This window comes from Aulonocara stuartgranti (assembly GCF_965226115.1).
Source record: "Aulonocara stuartgranti genome assembly, chromosome: 22".
NCBI lineage: Eukaryota > Metazoa > Chordata > Actinopteri > Cichliformes > Cichlidae > Aulonocara > Aulonocara stuartgranti.
The window spans coordinates 9630653-9653110 of record NC_138957.1 but is presented as its reverse complement, the minus strand read 5'-3'; the positions used below and the strand labels follow the sequence as shown (position 1 = coordinate 9653110).

At 37.4% G+C, this 22458-nt stretch overlaps 1 protein-coding gene across 4 annotated transcripts in view; it reads left to right on the top strand.

Moving 5' to 3' along the window:
- The window catches only part of trappc9 (trafficking protein particle complex subunit 9), a 233478-nt gene that overhangs the window by 27364 nt on the left and 183656 nt on the right, over positions 1-22458 (top strand). For all 4 annotated transcript variants that reach the window (XM_082521363.1, XM_082521361.1, XM_082521362.1 and 1 more), the window contains 3 exons: positions 7873-7999; positions 9280-9425; positions 16820-16905. In XM_082521363.1, the coding sequence (XP_082377489.1) occupies positions 7873-7999; positions 9280-9425; positions 16820-16905 (359 nt within the window). The remainder of the gene's footprint in view (positions 1-7872; positions 8000-9279; positions 9426-16819; positions 16906-22458) is intronic.

Genomic DNA, 22458 nt, shown 5'->3' with positions numbered 1-22458 from the left:
CGATGGATGTTTTATATCGGGATATGTGATTTTTGGTCATATCGCACAGCTCTAGGTTCATAACGTTAAAAAGATCTGAGAACCTTTAGATTATGGCTGCTGTTTCTTGGGACGGAGAGTTTGTAGTAAGAAATTCCCTCACTACTTAGTTGTCTCTTCGTAATTTGCAGTAAAGAGCCCTCTATTGAATCATGCCTTTAAATCGGTGTGTTGTTTTTAAGTGCAAACGTGTAGAGCAAAGGACACTATTGTTGTCACTGAGGTCACTTGCTTGTTATTTCTTTTGATTGATTAAGAAGTTTAAATATGGGCACGCACTTGTACTTCCATTATGTGCCTAATTTGACATGTTATTTCATTTTACCCAACTGGCAGTCTGATGAACAACAATGTGATAATTGCATTGAATGTTAGGCATTACTGGTGCTTGGTGGCACTGGTGTTTGTATGGCTTCCTAACTGTGTGGCATCCAGGACTTTGGAAAATCTGAAAGAGAGTTTTTGGGTAAGTCGTATTACTATTTCAAGAGAGTGGGTGAATCACGATGAACAATGATGCAATGTTTTCCTTGTTAAATTTCAGTGACCAGTGAAATTGCCTTGGCAAAAATGCTTCGTATCAGTTCCTGAACTGGTGCATTGATATTCTTTTCTTGAGTTTGCAGACTTGCATCATTAATTCAAAGGGCAGATTGACATTCAGATGTGATTGCCTGCATCAGATTCTCTGAACACGTGTTCTGTTACAGTCATCCTGAAGTTTGTTTTGAGAATTTAAATTGAATTAGCCAGCTGTATTCACATGCATAATTAACACCCAGAACACTGAAATGGGTGCATGGGTACAGCAGTAACTGTTTATATTTAGGCATAAACTTTACTACTTGTATATCATTATCAAGTTTAGTAAGTCAATAATAGTTATGTTTCTAAAGTTGTTCAGTGCATGCAAGGATCTTTGACAAATGGAACTTTCTGTGAATTACAAATACACTAAACTGAAAAAATAACTGAAGTGAGGCCACTGATGCACCACACCAACTGTCCTGTCTTCTTGAGTTTACAAACAGGAGTTGTCTGAAAGGAGCAGCAACAGTGATTTATTTCATTTTATTCATACTGCTGCATAGTGACAAAAATGTGTATTTGTTTAGTACCGTTTGATTTGTTCTTTGGTGTGCTGTATTTGCTCCATATATCACCTTGGGTTTGGAGAATAGGACTGAGATTATTTGTCAACTATCACAATTTGCTTTAATAGTTGTAGTGTAGTTAATCTTTAAATAGTGGACTTATGCATGTAGCATGGCTTATTATGGATGTGTAACAGCAAAGTGCTGTTACAGGAAGTGATAGTGAACTAGAATGAGAACGTTACCGTGATTCAAACTGGGGACATGCAGCATTTTCAGGATGTTGGGTCAAACAAAAGCATACTTCTAGGTTACAGCATGCAAACTAGGTGTTTCCCGTGGATTTCATTTAGTACTTTTTTTTTTTTTTTTTTTTGCTGTCAGTGATCAACTGCAAGAAGTTGTGACGACCATTTTTAAGACGGAGATTTCCTGTTGGAAGGCTGATTCATGAAGGTTTGCAAATAATTGCTGTCTAATTTAGAAATGCAGGCATATCACCAACACATTGCAATCAATCTGCAGTACGGTACTTAATTACTCCCAGGAAAAAGTAATTTGTTAATACTTAATTTTCATGTTACTCTGTAAAATAACCTGAAACGCATTGCCTCATAATTACCGGATAAGAATATAGACCTGAGGCTACAGTCTCACACACCAACAGAAATCCCTATCCTAATAATGATACACCTGCTTAAACGTAAGCAACACATTTATGCCATTTACATTTGTGTGTGGTTACCTCAAGCCATTGGCTTGACCAGTATCTTGATAATTATCTGTGTTGCTAATGTATGCCATTCAGAATTCTCTTTATTGTTATTTTTACTTAGTCATATTGAAGTAGACGTATATACATTTTGTTGGGCACCACTTGTTTTTCTGGATAGCCATTGAGTCTATGGGTGCTGGCTTAGATCTGTGCTATCAGCGTTTCTTTTTTAACTTTGTTGGTATCTTGTAAATAAGCAGAGAGGAAGTGTTTCTTTGTCAGCAAAAATGGTTTACTATGCATACACAGTTTTGTAAACTAAAGCAGAAGTAAGTTTAATATGGCTTAACTTATATAGTATGTACTTATAAAGTTGTATAGTGAGTTATTCTAGAGAAATTGTCACTTAAAAAAAATTGTAGTGTTATTTTTTTAAGATTCTTGTTTAACTTATGCTATTTTTGTAACTACTGGCATTTTGTTAGCAATACAGACACAAAAATCTAAATTATTCCTAAAACTGTTGACACATGTGTCTGTTGCTTCCCAACAGTTTTCATTTCACTATATAATTTAATAAGTCTCTCTCTGAATATAATTCTTTTGTCTGCGCTATCATTAAAGTTACTTGAAGCTCTAGTCTCACTGCTTCCTTGTAGTGCCTATAAATAAATAAAAACAGAAAAAAAAAGAATGTGTCTTACAGCAAATACAGAAAACACCTGGGTGGCTTTAATTAAACGGATCTGTTTTTATTGCGTCATCTTTTTTAATTGGCTAACACTATTATTCAGTCTGGCATCAACTTATTGTTAGCATTGTTTCTCAAAACATAAACAAGACAAATGACTGATTTAACAGTGAGTCTGTTGCTCACTGTATGATAAGTGAGATTTCTGTCAATGCCAATCTGACTGTTCAGATGGATTTTTCATCCATCCATCCAGGGTTGGGTCACGGGGGCAGGAGTCTAAGCAGAGAAGCCCAGACCTCCCTCTCCCCGGCCACCTCTTCTAGCTTGTCTAGCTTCTACCAAGGCAACAACAGGCTTGCTGAGATATAATCCTGCCAGTGAGACATGCCTGGAACACGTCACTCAGGAGGCTCCCATTTTAAATAATAAAAAAAAAAAGCTGGAAAAGTAGGTGGCAGTAAAAGGAAACAGCGGGAGGAACATTTTGCAACTAAACGGGTTGGTTTTGGATTAAGAACATAATTGGATATAAGGAGACCATCCCAGAGTTTTTCATTATAGATAGAGATGGGTAGAGGTTCACCAGTTTACAAATTGTTGAACAGTCTCAAAATAATGTTTCTCAAAATAAAATTGCTAAAACTTTGATTATCCCATTATCTACTGTACACAACATCACCAGAAAATTCTGAAAATATGGTGAAGTCTCTCCAAGAAACAAGGCCATATTGAATATGTGTGATCTTTTAGCCCTACTCCAGCCTTCCTATTCTGGTATTTTAAAGAGTACTTAGCAGAAATAGTAAGCAACCTAACTAATAGGGTTGCAAACTCTCAGCAAAAAAAACAAAACAGGGAACCCCCCCCCCCCCACCTCATGATTCTTAATTGACGTAATCAACTTTAATTTGATGCAGTGTGGGGGAAAAAAATGCACAGAAATAAATTATTTTTCAAAAAAAATAAATAGATTCAACATCTTTCTTCAACAGAATTGCAGACTGCACAGATGGTATCTTCCCAAACGAAAAAGTACTATAGCTTGCTAGGGTATATTGGACTTAATAGTTACTATATACAGTAATGGACTTCTATACACTTTACATCAGATTAAAACTTTGGGTGTAAGATTCAGATAATTATTTAATGAAAGCTAGACATTTTAAATGAGAATAAGAAAGAAAAGTATGTCTTTCTGCCCCCTTTTTTCCTGTTAATGCCCTATCGGCCCCCCTGGCTATACTTTGCTAGATCCGCCCCTGAACAGTTACCAGCCGTCAGCTACGTAGAAAGGGATCCTGGTGTAGAAAGTAGGGGTGCAACGATACACAAAATTCGTGGTTCGGTTTGATATTTTTTCGATACAAAAGAAAATGTTCATGCCTTTTTAATTTGTCATTTATTAAAATTATAAATATATATTTTAATTCAAAAGTAAAGTTTTTAAATTTAATGTTGCTGAAACAACAAAGTAATAAAAAAATATATATCTGATTGAGGAATCACTCATCTTTGAAAAAGAGAGTTTATTACAGAGAAATGGCTCTTTCCAAAATAAAAGCTATACTATACGCTTCTTCTGGGCTATATTCTCAGCAGCATATTAAACATATCAGGTCCCCATAAGGAGAATCATGTGCTAACGGCTGTCTAAATGACTCGGGTAAAGTTTGTAGCATCTGTGCTTGTTTTTGTCTGCTTCCACTTGTCTTTGCACTAGGATGATGTCGGCGTAAATGTGCAGTCATATTCGTTGTGTTCCCACTAGTGCTGTCAGCATTAATCTCGTTGAAATGACGTTAACGCCACAACACGGCAAATCTCCGTTAACGAGCTACCGCAGATCGCCCCATGCGTGGGGCTGGACGGCCAACACATTAACGAGCTAACTGCGCTAACACACTAGTTCCCACCAATGTAATTGAGCATTGCATGGCACATCCAACATACTGTTTTATTTTAGTCCATGACGCGCTTACCTTCAGAGTCATGCTTCACATGAAGACCAAGATAGTTCCAAAGGCCAGATCTGAATGAGGGTGGGGGAGGTTCAATTTGCCATGTTGCAAGGAGAGCTTAACTTGTGTCTCGCTAGCTTGCCCTGCGCTCAGTGAATCTGCGTTCGACTACTCCGCCTAGGCTGCACTGTCGAGCACAGATCCACTGAGCGCCCAACACAGACAGCATCGTCAGAAAGAAAGTTGATAAAATAAATTAAAAATTTTGTATTGTTCGATACAAATGCGTACCGAACGGAAAGCACTGTATCGAACGATTCAATATCGATACAAGTATCGTTGCACCCCTAGTAGAAAGTAATATTAAATAAATTCTAAAAATCAAATTCAAATTCAAATTTTATTTGTCACGTACACAGTCATACACAGTACGATATGCAGTGAAATGCTTGGACAACTGCTCGTGACCTAAAGAAAACAAAAAAGGAAAAGGCTATGAATAAGATAGGAAATAAATATGAAAAATTAAAAAGGGTAAATTTTACTAGGAAGGAATAAAATATAAATTAAGGTTAAAAAGGAAATAACTCTACAACACAAATTAGAATGAAGGGTAAATTTAACTGGGAAAGAATAAGATAAAATATATAAATTAAAGTTGAAAATAAAATGACTGTACAACAAAATACACAATATAGAACTATATAAGAATGTATGAAGAAATATAAATAAATATATACACAATAACAGCAGCTGTACAAGTATTAACTGGAAATGAAGAATATAATGTCCAGTGTTGTGCAATCCACATTATGTCTTCTGCAGTGCAAATATGCTTAAAGTGATTATCAAGGTAACAACAGATTATCAAGGTTAAACGTGCTGCTGTTGTTCAGCCGCTGGTTTCTTCTTTCTGGTGCAAAGTGGGCCAAAAACAAAGAAGAGAGATGGACTCGCGACAGAAAAGCTGATCAGCTGATCATTAAGCAGTTTCATGATTGAAGTAGCAGCAGGAGAGGGAGGGAGAGAGAAGAGGCACTCGCTCCATATATCGGTTGTTAAGCTTAAAGCGGGAATGCTTTACAAACATTCAGAGATGAACTTACACACTTGCTTTATTTCTCTCTGGGATCACTTCCTTGGAGATGAAATGCCGGTTTGGTAGCGAGGCTGCAAATACACACAGCTGCTCTATCACGTGAGCACACTGCTCCGACGTACTATGGTTATGGGCTGAGTTACACCATGTCGCAAGTTTTGTGAGGTGCTTTTTTGATATTTAATGGATCGGATTACATTTTTTATTTCTCTCCGATATCTGATCCAGTAATTTACGTCAGTATCTGACCGATACTGATACGTAATATCGGATCGGTCCATCTCTAATCTTCACACCATAGAAAATTGCCTTCAGATGACCCCAAAGATAAAAGTCTAAGTGGGTCAGATCGGGAGACCTTGGGGGCCATTCAACTGGCCCACGACGACCAATCCACTTTCCAGGAAACTGTTCATCTAGGAATGCTCGGACCTGGCACCCATAATGTGGTGGTGCACCATCTTGCTGGAAAAACTCAGGGAACGTGCCAGCTTCAGTGTATAAAGAGGGAAACACATCATCATGTAGCAATTTCAAATATCCAGTGGCCTTGAGGTTTCCATTGATGAAGAATGGACCCACTATCATTGTACCCCATATACCACAGCAAACCATCACTTTTGTTGTTCCAACAGTCTTGGAGGGATCCATCCAATGTGGGTTAGTGTCAGACCAATAGCGGTGGTTTTGTTTGCTAACTTCACCATTCACATAAAAGTTTGCCTCATCACTGAACAAAATCTTCTGCGTGAACTGAGGGTCCTGTTCCAATTTTTCGTAAGGTGTCTTGCGTTGAAATCTGCTTCAATGACCCGGTTACTGCGTTCACCAGATATCAACACAATTTTGATCCGCTCCTCACGTGTTAACCTCTTCGACATGTCAATGGCTGTGAACAAAGAGAAACCTCATGAAAGAATAAAGTTATGTTGAAACCAAGCACACCATTGTTTTTCTTGTGACATTACCAATAAGTTTGATGTGTCACATGGCCCTCTTCCTATGGAAAAAAACAAAACAAAAGTTGTATCCAAGATGGCCGACTTCTAAATGGCCACCATGGTCACCACCCATCTTGAGGAGTTTGCCCCCTCACATATACTAATGTGCCACAAACAGGACTTTAATATCACCAACCATTCCCATTTTATTACGGTGTATCCATATAAATGGCCCACCCTGTACAGTCCATTCTCTTTTGAGCTGCTTTTAAGCATCTTTCTTGTAGTCGTCGTTCCAACTCAGGAACCTGTTTTGATTTGTGGACCTGGAAAATAGCGTCGCGCTCCCACAATACATTGCGGCGTGACGTCAACTCCAAAGCCCTGTTAGCATTTCTATTCAGTCTACAGCTTGTATAAAATGTTTTTCTATCTATAAGTTATCTTTAATTTTTTAATTTATACACCTTTAATAAAGTCTGTAATATAGTCTGTTTGAAATGTGATGTTAACAAATTTATTGCAATCAGCATTGTTGTGATACTTAGGTTAAATTCTATTTAATGACATATTTAACACCAAGTTAGTTGCTAGTAAAAGGATAAACACTCAGAGCTGATACTAGTCTCTTCTGGTTGTTAAGTTCACTAATGTTAATTATTGATATAAGCAAAAGACAATTTGTTGCTAGATGCAGTAACATTATTCATTAATGTATTATTATATATAATTATTGTCTGCTCCACTCTCCCTTTTTCTTCTTCCTTTTTTCACTCTGATCATAACTGGTCTTTTCATTAAGTGGCTCTTTTTGTTTTCATTTGGTTTGGTTAACCAGAATGATGCACACCACTTACAACAATCCTGCTGTCATTGCAAACTACACTACCTGGGTACTTCAAGAAGGTGTCTGTCTTGCTTGCTGGCTAGCAGAGTCTACGAACATGACCATCTGCCATTACAAAAAGCCTGTCAAAGAACCTCCCCTTACATACTCCTAATCCTCCTAAAGGCACACAGATGTGTATAAAATATTTCCCTTAGTGGACACACTTGTAAGAAGTACATCCTGTGGCTGGGTGAGCAGGTGTTGATGGTACAATTTATAAACTATAATTTTTCTTTAAGACTGGGGTTGTTAGTGCTGAGAGGGAATAACTCAGAAGTCAGTAATGATGCCATTTAATTTATGTTGGACACAAAGATGAGTCCTCTACACTGGTGCTCACATCATGTTTGTAATTGTTACTTTCTTGTCCTTGACAGAGTTATGTTTAGTTTGCTTTAGGGGCATGGATTTTTTTTCACTGTGATGCGCTCTTACATTTATAGAGAAGAAAGAAGTCACCCAGAGTCTGGAGAACTACACCTCCAAGTGTCCTGGTGGAATGGAGATTATCACCCTTCCTGATGGCTTGAAGCTACCTCCAGTGCCCTTCACAAAGCTCCCTATTGTTCGGTAAGGTGGCAGTCTAGTTAATGTTACTCCAGCGTGGCTCGATTTCTTTCTTTAAAAAAGAAAAAAAGAAAAAAAAAAGTAAGATGTTGCCTCTCCAGTGCACATTTTGTCACAACAAAATAAGTGAAATGGATCCACATTGGTTTATGCTTTCTGTCTGGAGAGACTGCTGTCCCTGAAGTTAAACGGACTTTTTGTTATACTTTGATCAAGTGATCCCTTCACTTTATGGTTTGATGGTCAGACGCTTGAGAGATGAGTTACAATGTTTTAAATTAATGTTAATTATTGCCACACTGCTTGCAATAAAATTAGATTAGTTTAGCCTTTGTCTCCCCTGACAGAAATTTGTCTTGGACAAATGAGTGGGACATCGCACATAAAATAGCATAACATTAAATTCACACACACACTCATAATTTTGTCATTGAAAAGTTTAACTGATAATTGATGATTTACCACATACTCTTCAAATATGCGCTTCAAGGGGAGACGAATGGCGCAGACCAATTGTCTTTCCGGTCATTTAATCAAATTTTGAATTGTCCTATAAATTAGTAACATAATGCTTTTATCCACATCATAAGCCCTAAGCTTTCTTTAAAAAAAGTTATTCAAGCACTGACTGATTCGTTAACAAGCATACTTCATATGGTGTAACTGACAGTCATTGAAGTGAAGGAAACTTTGGCGAATGTCTAAATACTTAACTGTTGTCACTTCAATTTTTTCTCCACTAATTCAAAGCAGACGGTGAGCTCCTGTAGGTATCAGATTGAAGCTAATTTCATTGGTTTTAGTTTCTGCACCACCACTGCACAGTCCCTTTCCTTATTTTATTTTTTTATTGTTTTTATAAATAACTTAAGATTCAGATATTTCTGATTCCTGCAATTGTTTGTGTATAATGTAAGGAGTGGAGTACACACTTTCTTCAAGTTCCTGTACTTTTTTTGTTTTGCTGAACTTGTAACTTTTAACAACGAATAGTACCATAATTCTCTCTAACAGTGTGCTCTAATAAATATGAATGTTCATCACAAACACTTTGAAATACCATATATGACATAAGCAGTTGTAAATAACTTTATTTAAAAGGTTGCCTAGATATTGGGCAACGCGTTGAGGGTGTTGAAAGCATTATATAAATGCAATCTATTATTATTATTATTATTATTATTGTTATATTGCTGCCATGTCAAATGATCATTAAGGAACTTTAAACCTTGAATACTTGTGGAAAAATACGGTAACCCATGCCACTGTTTCTTCGTCGATAGATCTGTGAAGCTCCTTAATCTGCCCGTCAGTCTGCGGCCCCATAAAGTGAAAGGCCTGCTGGGACAGAATATATCCAATGCTAGCCCTTTCATCTACTCACCAATCATCATGCACAACAGAGGAGAGGAGCGTTGTAAGAAAATAGGTAAGTCCAATTAGGATTTTAGTGAAGATGCCACCGTGTTGGGTCATAGTTGAAGTGTCCAAACCTGGTTTCAAAAGCGAGTCAATCCACATAGACTCCCATAGATGTTTCCAGTCTGGTACAAAAGCTGTGAAATGGTGGGGACTGGTAACCCTCAAAGTGAGGGGCACGGCTGTTTTGATTGGCAGTTATGCTGACATAAGCTGCTGTCGCTGTTTGTGGTGCCTTTTGGAACATTTGAATGGAATTATCAGACAAATAATCTAGCTTTTAAGTCTTAGTCAGTTCCTGATCCAAAATCTTCTTCTGTTCCCAAAATCAAAACTGTGGCATCACTGAGAGTTAAAAATGGCCTTAATTCTTTCATCTGGAATAAAATGATCAGTGAGTCTGCTCTTTCAGATGTTGTAATAAAGTTTAACATCCGGGGATCCATGAACAACAGGAGTTATGAAGTTTAATGGAGTTAGAAGTCAGCCCTCCTTGCTTTCTTTGCAGCCATTGGATAAATATCAGACGTTGCAGAAACTGAAAATGTCTGTAGTGTTGATGTTTAGAAATCAGAGCTATTAAAAAGGTGCCCGAGGAACAGACATCTTGTCCTATAGTCCCCATATAAAGTGGGACACCTGGTCAGTCTAGTCACAAATGGCTCGTTTCAGTCCTGAATGCCACCTGCACTGTAAGATTTGATCACCTGCCTCCTAACTTTGCCACATGAAGCTTCCTGTTGTTTGGATTGTTTGAAGTTTCATTTACAAAAATGTTACCAAAGGGGGAAAACAGGAATTTCACACTGCGGAGCTTCAAGTGCTGCTGTCGAAATTAGCAAACAAAAGCTAATTTAGGGGAGGATTACTTATTGTTCAAAGCATTTTCAAAACAATTAGAAAGATTAAGTTTACAGCTCCTTATGGCATGAGAAAAGAGAGCTGTTGGACAAAGTTAACCATTCTAAACCAGTGCAGTCAGTGTAAAAGGCAGTAAGTTGTGGGTCAGCAGGTTACTGAGATAATAAATTAGGAAAATATTGGCTTTTTAATGTGACAATGCAAATGATAATTGTGATGCTGTCTCTGGATGACAGTCTGTATTGTTTAAGCTGAGACTGAGATCTTTCAACATGCTGCAGTGCTGTGTTGGCTAACTTTACATCAGTCTCCAAACTTAGCAGTTGTCTATTTCATTTGAGTTCTCCACACTTCTCGAAGGACATTCAGGATGTTGTGTGTTTTGTGACTTGAGAACGCCACGATGCAGGATTTTCAAATTGATACCGTATGTATGTACCGTAAGTGTATGTAGTTAAAATGTCAGACGAGTTTAAATCTCCGTGGCCTTGACCTAAAGGTCAGAAGTCAGCTTGAGAAGAAGGTGATGTTGGATTTTGAAATTGACACTACAGGTGTTTGTACTAGGAGGCTGAGGGCTGCTGGCAATTGCAGGTATTTTTAGAAATTGTTACTTCAAATTACAAACTTGGCAAAACAAGACATCAACCTGTCTGGATTTTTGACGTTTGATAATAGGAGGTTTATCTTAGAAGCTGAAAACACAAGTTGTCATATAAAACCACAGATCCTTTTCAAGGACAATGGCACATAGCAAAAGGATTAAATTCGATTAAATTCTCTCATTTACAGTGTCAAAAAAACTGCTTTAAAAATGTTTCTCATCTGGGGGAATTAATGACTATTAACACTTTTAAACAGGCCCAGAAACTAAGCTTTGGTCCAGTCTTTGGTTCTAATTTCATATGCTGACCATATATAATTTAGTATAAAAGATGAATGCTGCTGATTGTTAAATACAGTATTTCACAGTGGGGTGCAGTAACAGCCCCTAACATCTTATCTCTAAAATGTTTATTAAAAAAATATTCTAACGGGACATGAGAGACAGTTTAACAAACACTGGAATGTTTGACTTTTGTTTACTCAAGTAAAAGTGAAAATGTACAGGCTCTGAAATGCAGCTCTTTGAAGGACATTTCTACCATTTTTTTCTTTCAAAGCTAACTGAATCTTGTTGCTATATTAATATAGTACTAAAATAAATGAGAAAACATGGGAATACATAGTGTTATTTTTTTAATTTTGCGTTAACACCTTAATAGAATCATGAGCAAAGTCGAGGGTTAAATTGAGATGGGGCAACAGGTGAGGCAACCCTAAAATCGGTTGTAGTGGCTTTGTGTGGGGAAAAGAATCACAATCCGGTCTTTAAGTGATGACGTGATAAACCCTGCTTCCGGGCCCAAACTACTCTGCGTTTAATAAGGCTGTTGTTATTTTTAACATGTTTTTATGATTTGCATCTTCTGTTTAGTCAGTGATCACTGCTGGCCTCTCTGTTTTTATTACCGCTAATCATTTTAAAACTCAGTTTTTAAAACCTTATGATGTAACTACAGCCCAGCCCATGCAGCAGTATATTAATGACTAACTTGACTGACCTTGTATTGTGGATGGATTATCTCAGTTGTTCTCCTGACTGAAGTTTGGTCCACTTACGGTATCCTGTCCCGCGATTCCATTTGTCCCTAACCATCGGGAACCGTCACGTTAACTTTTACAGAGTGGAAAAAAGTTAGCGTTCATCCTCCCTTCACTGTGTTTATGTTATGCTAACATAGCTGTGTCGCTAGCAATCACATAGCACATCATTTTAAACCAGCTAGCCCAACTTCAGTAAACCTACAAACGTCACTGCTGTTTACTTTCCTGTCTTCATTTATGTTGGAAGTGATAGCAGAGCTGTGCGTTTAAAATTTTCAGAGTCTCTCAGTCAGTACATGGCATATCATGTTTAGGTGGAATCTAGCGAGCTAACTTCTTGCTAACTTGTAACTCTGTTAAATTGAATAAATTCTGTTTTCATGGATGCCTGGATGTTAAACTCAATTGCTACACCTGGTAAAGCAGCAACGCTGATCATTTTATTAAAGATGAAAGAATTTAGACAGTTTTTCAACTCTCAGTAATGCTGCAGTGATCGTTTGACTTATGGACCTGCAGCGTAGTTTGGGCCCAGACATAGTTAATGACGTCAGACTTCAGGACCGGATATTTTCTGCTGTGAGCTCCAGCAGATTTTCTTTGTGGACAGGCTTTGATCAGCCAGCCTCTGTTGGTGATGCTGTTGCTTTGAATTAATTGTGTGAATAAACTGAAGTATCATTTCTGCTACACTTGACATAACCCAACTATGACCGTGAACACAAAGTCCTTTACTGTAAATTCCCCACAGTATGACAAGCTAACGTACTTATTCCATGCTAAAGTGGCCTGTATTTTCCTGCAACCTTTGTATAAGACAAAGTTAGTATACCACAGTTTGTTTTGCAGGACAACATTAAAGCAACACAACTTCACGTCATATACAGATCCAATATCTGATTTTAAAAAACGAGGACATTTAGTGACAGCTTTAAATTTCCAGTTTGTCAAATGCCACTGAGCAGCATTTACCTTAAAATTTAACCTTTCTTGTCTTTCCTACATCTTCCTCCACCTCTGGCTGAAGTTAGCTCACACTCTTCTCTCCCTGGGAAATGCAGGACACAAACATTTTGTTTGCTAATATTTTTTGGGCTGTTAAGAGATGTTGTATTTGACTTTACCTGCAAATTTAAAACAAAACAAACAAAAAAACATTACTCCCTTTATCCTCACTCCTCTTCTGTAACGCTGGTTAGATGCTAAAGTACCGTGACCAGAATTTATGGACATCTGCACCAAAAAAATGCTTTTTAGAGTAATTCTGGCCCAGCTTTGCCCCGAGTATAGTAGTATTAATGATGCATAAATTATGTTTTTTCTCTTTCATCTCTTTGTGCATGATAAGCTGATGATAGACACATCAATAGGATTGTGTCTTATGCATACTTGCCAACCTTGAGACCTCAGAATTAGGGAGACATTCAAAGGGGGGGTATACATATACAAACAACTTGAATTTATTTATTTAAAGTAAGTTAAATGTCACCATTATAGCTGTCCCCCAATTATTTAATCTAATCTAATAGCTTTAATCTCAGCCACAGCGATTTACTCAGGAGCTAATAAACTGAAAAACATCAAACAATAACATTTTGAGGTTATCTAAGTGACTTATCATGTTTAACCTGAGTAGCGAAAGACCGCGGGGGTTTGAAAAGGATGTGCCGGGAGTTCGCTGTTCTCGTCGGCTCAGCTACATTTGAAGTTTACACACCCACATTCTCGCCTGAAAATATGCTAAAAGTTTATTTTGCGACCCAGAAAGAGTAATAAGAGTAATATTAAAATGAAATAAAACTTTCCCTCAAGTAAATCTGTTTTGAAAATGTAATGAGTAAAAAGCACAAATGTGTTTAAAAATGTAGGGAGTTAAAGTAGAAAGTTGACAAAAATAAATACTTGAGAAAAGTACAGATGCCTAAAAACTCTACTTCAGTACAGTAATATGAAGTATTTGTACTTCATTATAAGCAGCTGAGGTGGGAAGTAAAAAGAGTTTTGAAAGAGATGAAGTCTTTGTAGATATGTGCTGAATATCAATGGTCACTTGAGGAGCTAAGACTGAAGCAACACAAATAAGATGGAAGCAATCCACTTTTTTCCCCCTGTTTTCTGAGGTGTATTTCACACTTAATTGGCTGGCTATAAGAGTATGCCTGTGAGCCAGACCTGAGGTTGTGTGGGACTTTCCAGACATTCATATTATAGATGTCTTTCTTTTGACTAGCTTAATTTCCCAGGGTGCATGGCTGCAGTTTGCCTTCCATAAATCCCTTTTCCTGCCAGGGTCTGAGGTAGGATTTTAAGGCCCTCTTTTGCAAGTCTATTTACAGCAAAGGGCTCTCCAAATGGACTAGAATGTGTTACATTTCAAAATGGAGATGGGACTACTGCAGCAGTATTTCAATGCGTTTAACCCCCCACCCCCAGTACTTCAAATATCTTATTCAGGAATCATGGATAGTTTTCTCTCAAAGTTGGAGAAATGTTTTCTGTCAGGTTCTCAGTGCCTGATGAATTTCTCTGATCATTTCCTGACTGTTTGGTACTTTGAAAATCTTTTTCAGAAACCATAATGCGAGCACACCTTTTACCCCTGCCCTTTAAAAACCTTTTTCTCTGGAATCTTTTTAATTAAGTTCTAGTATAATTTGATCTCAATATCACTGCTGGTAGCTCATCACAACAGCTTAATAAATTTCTTTCTGTGAACTAACAATGACCCATTTGAAAAAAAAAAAGAAAGAAAAAGAAATCCATCAAGCCTTAAAGAGCGCATGCATCAATTCAAATTACTGTGGATTTTGTGCCACACAATCTGTATTCATAACATGGCCCACAGTGTGTTTACTGTTGTGTTACACAGCTGTAGCGGTTTCTCAAAAGAGTCTTTAACAGGTCCACTCTGATAACATTAACACACAAGGATTTCTTTTCTTGTTTCTTTCAAATACTGTAGTCTAGTCAAAGCTGCTGGTATCTCAGAGATACTTGTGTATGTTGCAGCAATGGGAAGACTGCTCTCACTCATAAATCATCATAACTTAGCAAATTATTGTGGTCAATGCTAAACATATCCAGTTAATGTTGGACCTGACAGGTACCCATTCCAGCCGTGCCGTTGTCCTGCGACCTGTTTGTCATTCGTATTTGTGCCATATGGATTCATGTCAAAATATGCTAGCAAGTCAGATTAAATTTAATCATAATATTGATTTGAAAAAAATGACCTAAATTTCCTCTGACATTAGCCCATTTGCAACATCATTGTCCATTATTACCTCCACCAAGGACTTAATGATTTATTGGTTGACTGATTGGTTGCTGACAAAAAGCCTTGTAACTTTAAAACTATGATTCCTAGTGTGGTGCATGTTGTCAGAATATAGAAAGTTCTCTAAAAACACTTGGATTTGATGTTTACCTCTGACCTCTCCTTTAAAGTCTACTTTAAAGTCAATAGACTAATAAAAAGGTCAAAATTATAATAATGCTACATGCTGTTTCTTACTGCTATTGTTTATATAACATTGAGGTATATAGAGGAATGCTATATGGGGATTCTAAATATGACATTATAGTTTGCATTGAAATTTAATGTCATAATTGACCTCTCACCTCATTTTTACATTTCACAACTGCCTTTCTTTCAACTTGACCTCAGAATTAAAGTATCATCAAGAGAACGGGCTGCCTAGTTAATTAGAAATATTCTGTAGTGTAATATTATATAATAAACTCAAGTTATTGAGTTTAGTGCTTCATGTTAAGTATTGTAAACATCATTTTCATAATGATGGCTTCATAATAGCCATTCAGTTGATGCTTATAGCTGTGCCACACAGTACAAGCATTACCAAAGCTTTTGAAACATTGGGTTATCATATAGCCCGACGGGCGGGGCTGAGATAGATTTTGGTCGCCCGACCGGAGATATCGCTAGCTCCGGGACGTCGGGCTAGCGATTTTGCGAGCCCTGATTACTTGCAGCTTAAGTAACCATCAGAATGGTGTTGATAACTCACAAACCAGTAAATAAACAGAATTCATTGCTTTTAGAAATGGAAACCTATGAATTAAAGTTTATACTGTCAATATTTGCAAAATTGTAGTTTATCAAACTCGCTATCATTATGTTTGAAAATATAGAAGTGTGGTTGGAGCATCACTGGTCACTCAGAAGGTCAAGGGAAGAACAGGAAATCTGTGCCGCTTTGACGACCACAGGAATCAAATTTACAGCCTTTTTAGAGTCACTCTGGGCCCTTGTACACTTAAAGGTGTGTGTTACAAGCTCAACAAGAGGATCTGCTCTTCTGCTCTGTCCTGTTTCTTGTCTATTGGAATGTGTCAGTGCGTAGCTGTTGCCCATTTGTCATGGTTAGTGTGACTGATTGTCAGCCTCTTACAGGTTTTCTCCCCCTTTTACTGAGAGGTCATGGAAATTAGTTGAACCATTAGATCTAAGCAAATGCGTACAAGCTAGTTTTAGGCACAGATTGCTTACTGTTGGGGAATCACAGGTTTTAACAGCATACGAAAAGAAAACAAGTTCCTTTTGTAATCTGTCATCTAATCAAAAAAGTGATATACGTTTTGTGTGGCATTGTATACGTCATCACTGCTTAGCTGAAAAATCCAGGAAGTTTTTCTTTAATTAACTTCCTGTTTGGTAATGAAAGAAAAAGATGCAACAAACTGATTGAACAGCTGAAAACGTATATCAAGCAGGAATGGAAAAGTCTTGGTTGTTTGTTTGTTTGTTTTTTTTAAACAGTGATTGTTGCCTTTGGTCATGAATGGCGTCATAGTGTTATGGTGGATTTTACCATTAATTGCACCTGGGTTTTAATACCACTAAAATCTAATGTTTTTATGTCCATCTTTCTCTAGATTTCCAGTGGGTTCAAGGGGATGTTTGTGAAGTGCAGCTCATGGTCTACAACCCAATGCCTTATGAACTGCGTGTAGAAAACATGGTAGGTCGATTTATGACTCTTAACCTTAACAAGTGCACCATAATCATGGTAAATATCAAAGCACAGAAAGTAGTTGCTATAGTAATAAGTTCTTAATAACACTGGTTTTCAGTTATTCTTGTTTGCTTAGTTATCCTACCTTAAAATCTTTCTTTTTTCTGACAGTGAGTTTGGGAATGATTGCATTTGATTGTGAGAGCTCTTCTTCCTCCAGTGAGAGATCCATCTCGTGATGCTTGTATTGCTTTATTCACCATCCTTTCAGAGGTCGGCCGTTGCCTTTCCTTTTCTGTACTGAGAGGAAAAAATATTTTAAAGTGGACATGAAACACATATCATATATAAAGGCTAATTTACACTATAGAGCCATACTCTCTAAAACGTACACATATTTAACGCTGCCTGTGAAGCTGGATTTAAGAACTCAGTGCTCAAGGTTTTAACCAACCAGCACAGTCAACCTGCCAATTATTGTGTTTATTGGCTGGTTGATGCTAATAGTGCTTAAACTGATGTAAGTCTAACTTTAGGCACTTATTTCTTAAATGCAGCTTCACAGGCAGCGTTAAATATGTGTACGTTTTAGAGAGCAACACACCATGATGTCTTTATACAGACGTCTAGTGTTTCATTTCTACTTTAAAAGAGACCATTTTAACCATTTTAATATTTAATAGTCAATGTATCTCCAGCTCATGCATAGATCTCTACGTCTTCAACATCCATTTCTAACTTACAAACGTTGTCACTCTTGCTTTTTTTTTTTTCATGCACACATGTTAAGCCACTTTATTAAGCCAAGGGGTGGAAAACATTTCCCAATAAATTGCTTTTCTTCCTGCTCATTGCTGTCACTGTTTATGAATGCAGTAATGTGGGACCTCCTTGAAATGCAAAGCAATCATAAGGCTCGATAAAAGGCCAGCAGGGGAAAGCCTTGCTTTATGCTGTTAGATAGCAGTGGCATACAGGAGTGTACACAATGCATTACATGTCAAAAGTGATGTTGCTTTAATTATTTGGAAAGTCGAGAACAAATTACCGTGAAAGTTTTGTGACAGAGCGTAAGCAGTGACAGTGGACTCCTAATTGCGGAGGCCATCTCAGAGCTGGTGCCAAACAGACTTGGACAAGTCTTGCTGGTTGATTTAGCCATGCTGCATCAACACATAATGGCACATGCTGTTACAGGAGACGCAGACAACCTGCAGTTTGGAACATCTGGTAACTCAAGGAATAGTCACAGTCCACTTGTCCCCAAATTTGCATTTCTATGTGTAACAAGCCAAATATTTGTCTGAGAAATATCATTTCTCTACACCGACTTTTAAGATATACCATACTGTTGACTTTCTGAAAAAAACTAAACTAAACTAAATCAGCATCTTTAAGTCTGTGTAGGCTTTTAATAATGACAGAAGGTGACTGGACTCTTCAAGCTATTTGAAGACATTTCACCTTTCATCCAAGAGGCTTCTTCAGTTCATTCTTTAAAAACTTTAAAGTTAGAGATCATTAACATTTGGTGGCTGAACTACAACATTTCTTGTTGCCCCCAGTTTTATATAATCTTTCACAGTAAATGCAAAGTTGTGTGCATTTGTAAAAAAAAAAAACATATGAAAAAAAAAGATTATTTAGTCTTTCTGCTGATTCCAGGAGGAATCCATATTCAAATATCTGGAAAGACAGCATCACTCTGGAATATGAGAAAACATTATACACATTTATGTTATCATCCAACAGATGATTCTTAAACCCTCAAACCTCCTCAGTGAAGTATAATGATGGTATATCAAAGATAAACTGAAAGAACAAAGGAGGAAAAAAAAGTCACAGTTTCAGTCAGAATTTGTGGGTTAAATTGTGTGCTTAGAGTCAAACAAGCACAATAATTTTAATAGCACGAGTGTTTTTGTACACACTAAGTACTATGTATTGTGTTTGAACTGACCACTCAGTGTTCACTTTATGGTGTGCTATTGTGCGTTGGTTATTTTGTAGTGCTGTTTGAAATCTGAACTGTATATTTCATCCACTGTATACTGCAGTGCAATACCAAATCATCATGTGCCAAGAAGCCTAGTTGTTATTATATATTTATGTCATGAACCAAGCAGCCAGGAACAGACACAAATGTAATCTTTGAAAAAATGGGTTTTATTATACCCCAAAAATGACAAGATGATTGCAAAAATTCAAAATAACAAAAATAAACTTTTTAAGAACCAAGTGGTCCCATAAAAGAGGTTAACTTAACAGAACGCTACTCAAAAGTCACTTAACAAAAACATAACAAACTGACCTGCCCAAATGAGAAACAGCTCCAGTTATATAGCAAATGAACAAACCACTATATACACCAAAGGTGAAAACTAGAGAGATAACAGCTAACCATCATTCAAGAAGAACCCCATTCCCCCTACATGATCACAATAGATGGTTCAGTCCATTTTATTGGCTTCTGCATTTAAACCAGCTCCACCCTCAGCCTCCACTTTCAGCCAAACCAGGAAGGACTTGAGCAGAGATCAGGTAACTCAGAAAGAGCAGAAATATAATTAATATAACATATACCTATATAAAATAACAAACAATGCAAAGCAAAGTCTATGCCACCATTTGGACTATAGCCTAGTGCTGTCATGCATTACAGGTAAACTCAAAATATCAAATTAGTTAACTTATGATCACAGAAGCTTTAGAGCATAATGTAAACATAAGACAAAAAGATCAAATGAGTATTATCTAAGTATTTCAATTGTGTGGTTGCATGCAGCCATCACAATTTATATCGTGGTCCCTGTTAGTGGGTGGGATATATTCAAGTTAAACTAAAACTTTTGTCCTCAGAGGGTTGTGTTGAATGCAGAAAAAATGGGCAGTGGTCAGTGTCTATCAAAAGTGGTCCAAGAAAGAAACAGAGGTAAACCAGACACAGATCATGGGCAGCAAATGCAAATGCACATGGGGAGCGAAGGCAGGCCCATGTACTCCGAGCCAACAGACGAGCTGCTGTAGCTTTAGCTAAGCAGCACACTATGAGACAAACTGCACATAAACAGTTTGTGTGTTTGGTTATGTTTGTTGAGCTCAGAAACTCTGCATTTGAAATTACCTGCCGCAAACTACTGTTGCATAATGATACCTGGCTAAATTCATTGTTTAACATTGTTTAGTTTTCGGTTTATTTATAGAAGTGTCAAAAATGTCTTGTAAGTGCTTATTTTACTTTTTCAATAAATGGTTAAGCAGCTGTGTTGAGCCATTAGGTCTAACATGAAATATTAGGTAAACACAGTTGTTACTAATCATATTAATTAGGGTTCTGCATTAATGTGATTGGTAACACCTGTGTTTACCTACCCTATAATGTCAAAAACCTGTGCAAAGCCCAAGGGAAGAGGTTTAAGATGCTACTATGCCAGTATGTTGTAAGGTGAATTTGTCACACAGACAAGGTCAGATATGCCACCATCTCCTCCCCACCTACAGGTAAACTGATCAGTTCACAGATGGAGACTGAAGCTTTCACATCTCCATGGCAGCTGGGAACCTTAGGTGGTGTTGTAGAGTCACGCTGGTAGACAGACAGAATGACGTAAGCTGCCAAGAGCGCCCCTGTAACCCAGACAAAGTGACTGCCGGTACACTAGAACAACCATTTATCCACTGTACAAAACCAGCTCTCTGAAACACACAAACACACAGGGTCACTTTTCCTTCTTCTCTCATCAAGGTGACCCTTTAGTTTGGCAAGGCAGCCTCTCCTTCTGAGTCACCACACGACTTCAGCGCTAACACACAGCTTTGCTTTGTGCTTTATCGATTTTCCGTTAAAGTGGTGCTTTTTACTACAACCGCCAGCTTTTCATTTTCAGAGGGGTCACCATCAGATGCTTCTTTCATACTTTCAACAAACAAGTTGGGGTATCTGTTTGCTTTCTGTTAAAATGACTCTTTGATTTTTATTTCCTCTTTCATTTACTCAGGTCAGCCCAGATAGTTATAATAAATATGGACTAATCATTTTCTTCAGGAAAAAAAAAGCAAATTTAATAGAAATGTCTGCTGTCTGGCTTTTGTTATAAAACGTTTGTTGTTGCCAAAGTAATCACAAATAATATTCATGCTATAGTGACATGAGACAAATCAAAGGGATAAGTGCATTCTGTTAGTAAAACTCAAACAGTGCTGCTCACTTTGCTTCACCTGGTTTCTTATTGTTAATGAAACAAGCTAATGAACCTTTTAAAGGCAGAAAACAGATCAGCGGTTTCGAGTAGCTTTTCACTGATGCTTCTGCTATTAAAAAAAGCTTGTAATGTCATGAAGTGAAAGCAGTAAGCGCTTAAATCACAGCGGTGGCACCTCAGAGCCTCAGCTCTTAGGCAGCCTTCTCTCTAGTGAGGTAGTGTCTGCTTTTAGGGATTGATGCAGTCATTACGTCACCTCAGTCTGCCTTGTTAAACAAGGCTGAGTGTACTGGGAATGTAAATAGTTACTCGAGGGGACATGATTAAGCATTTATAAGAAAACTTGAAAGCCACAGATTTACTGACTAGAATTGAAACTTAGAGGATTTTTTTCTTCCACTCCAGCCAAGTGGGCACAAGCTGGGATTTTTCCCTTCAGACTCCTACAGACAGTTAATTTCACATCCTGTTGTGATCACCACCAGGTAGTACAGGCTGCTGAGATTGCTAATAAGTGCCAAAAAGTTACGTGATTTGTTTGGCTTGTTTGCTAGCAAAATTATTCCAACAGAAATTTAATTTGATAAAAAAAATAATAAAAGTGGGGAAACAAATTAAGGGTTCTTCACAATCACAAGATCTTTAAAAACATGTAAAATTGAAAATGAAATGGGAATAATTTGAAAGGATTTTCTTTGTTTTCAAGAAAACATCATGAACTAATTCAGATCAGACATGTTTTCCAATGCATTAAGGATAAAGACAGAATATTCTTCTAATCCTGACAGCAGTATTGATGGGGTATGTCGCCATCGAGACATTTGATCAAAGAAATTTGAGTCACAGATCCATTACTTCATAGTGTTACCAAATGAGATAAGAACTTATCCTAAACGTTGGCATATTACTGTGTTACACCAGCCAAAACTTGAAAAACATCTTAATGCAGTAGAATAAATAAAATATCACAAAACAAAATACCTTGGAAGGTTTTACAAAATGTTATAAAAAGTCTTGAGGTGGTAAAACGTTTCTGTATCTGTCCTTGTGGAAGCGGAGCTCAAACAGAAGTGTTCAGCTGGATGCCCAGTATGCGGTACAGACTGGTAAGGGGTCAGAATCCAACAATTATCCATAGCCATTCATCACAGTCATTTGAACGACCTCTGTATCAGCTGATGGTGTAATTCAAAAAGTGTGTTGCTCCAAATCAAAGAAGTCACTTGGTTGAGTGACGAAACGTTTCTTCCCCACATTCTTCTTATTGCTTAGATCAATGTCTGTCCCCCAGAACAGTCATGAAGTTACTGTCTTTACTGTGGCAGTAAGTGTGTAGTAGGTTTTTCACTGAATCTCT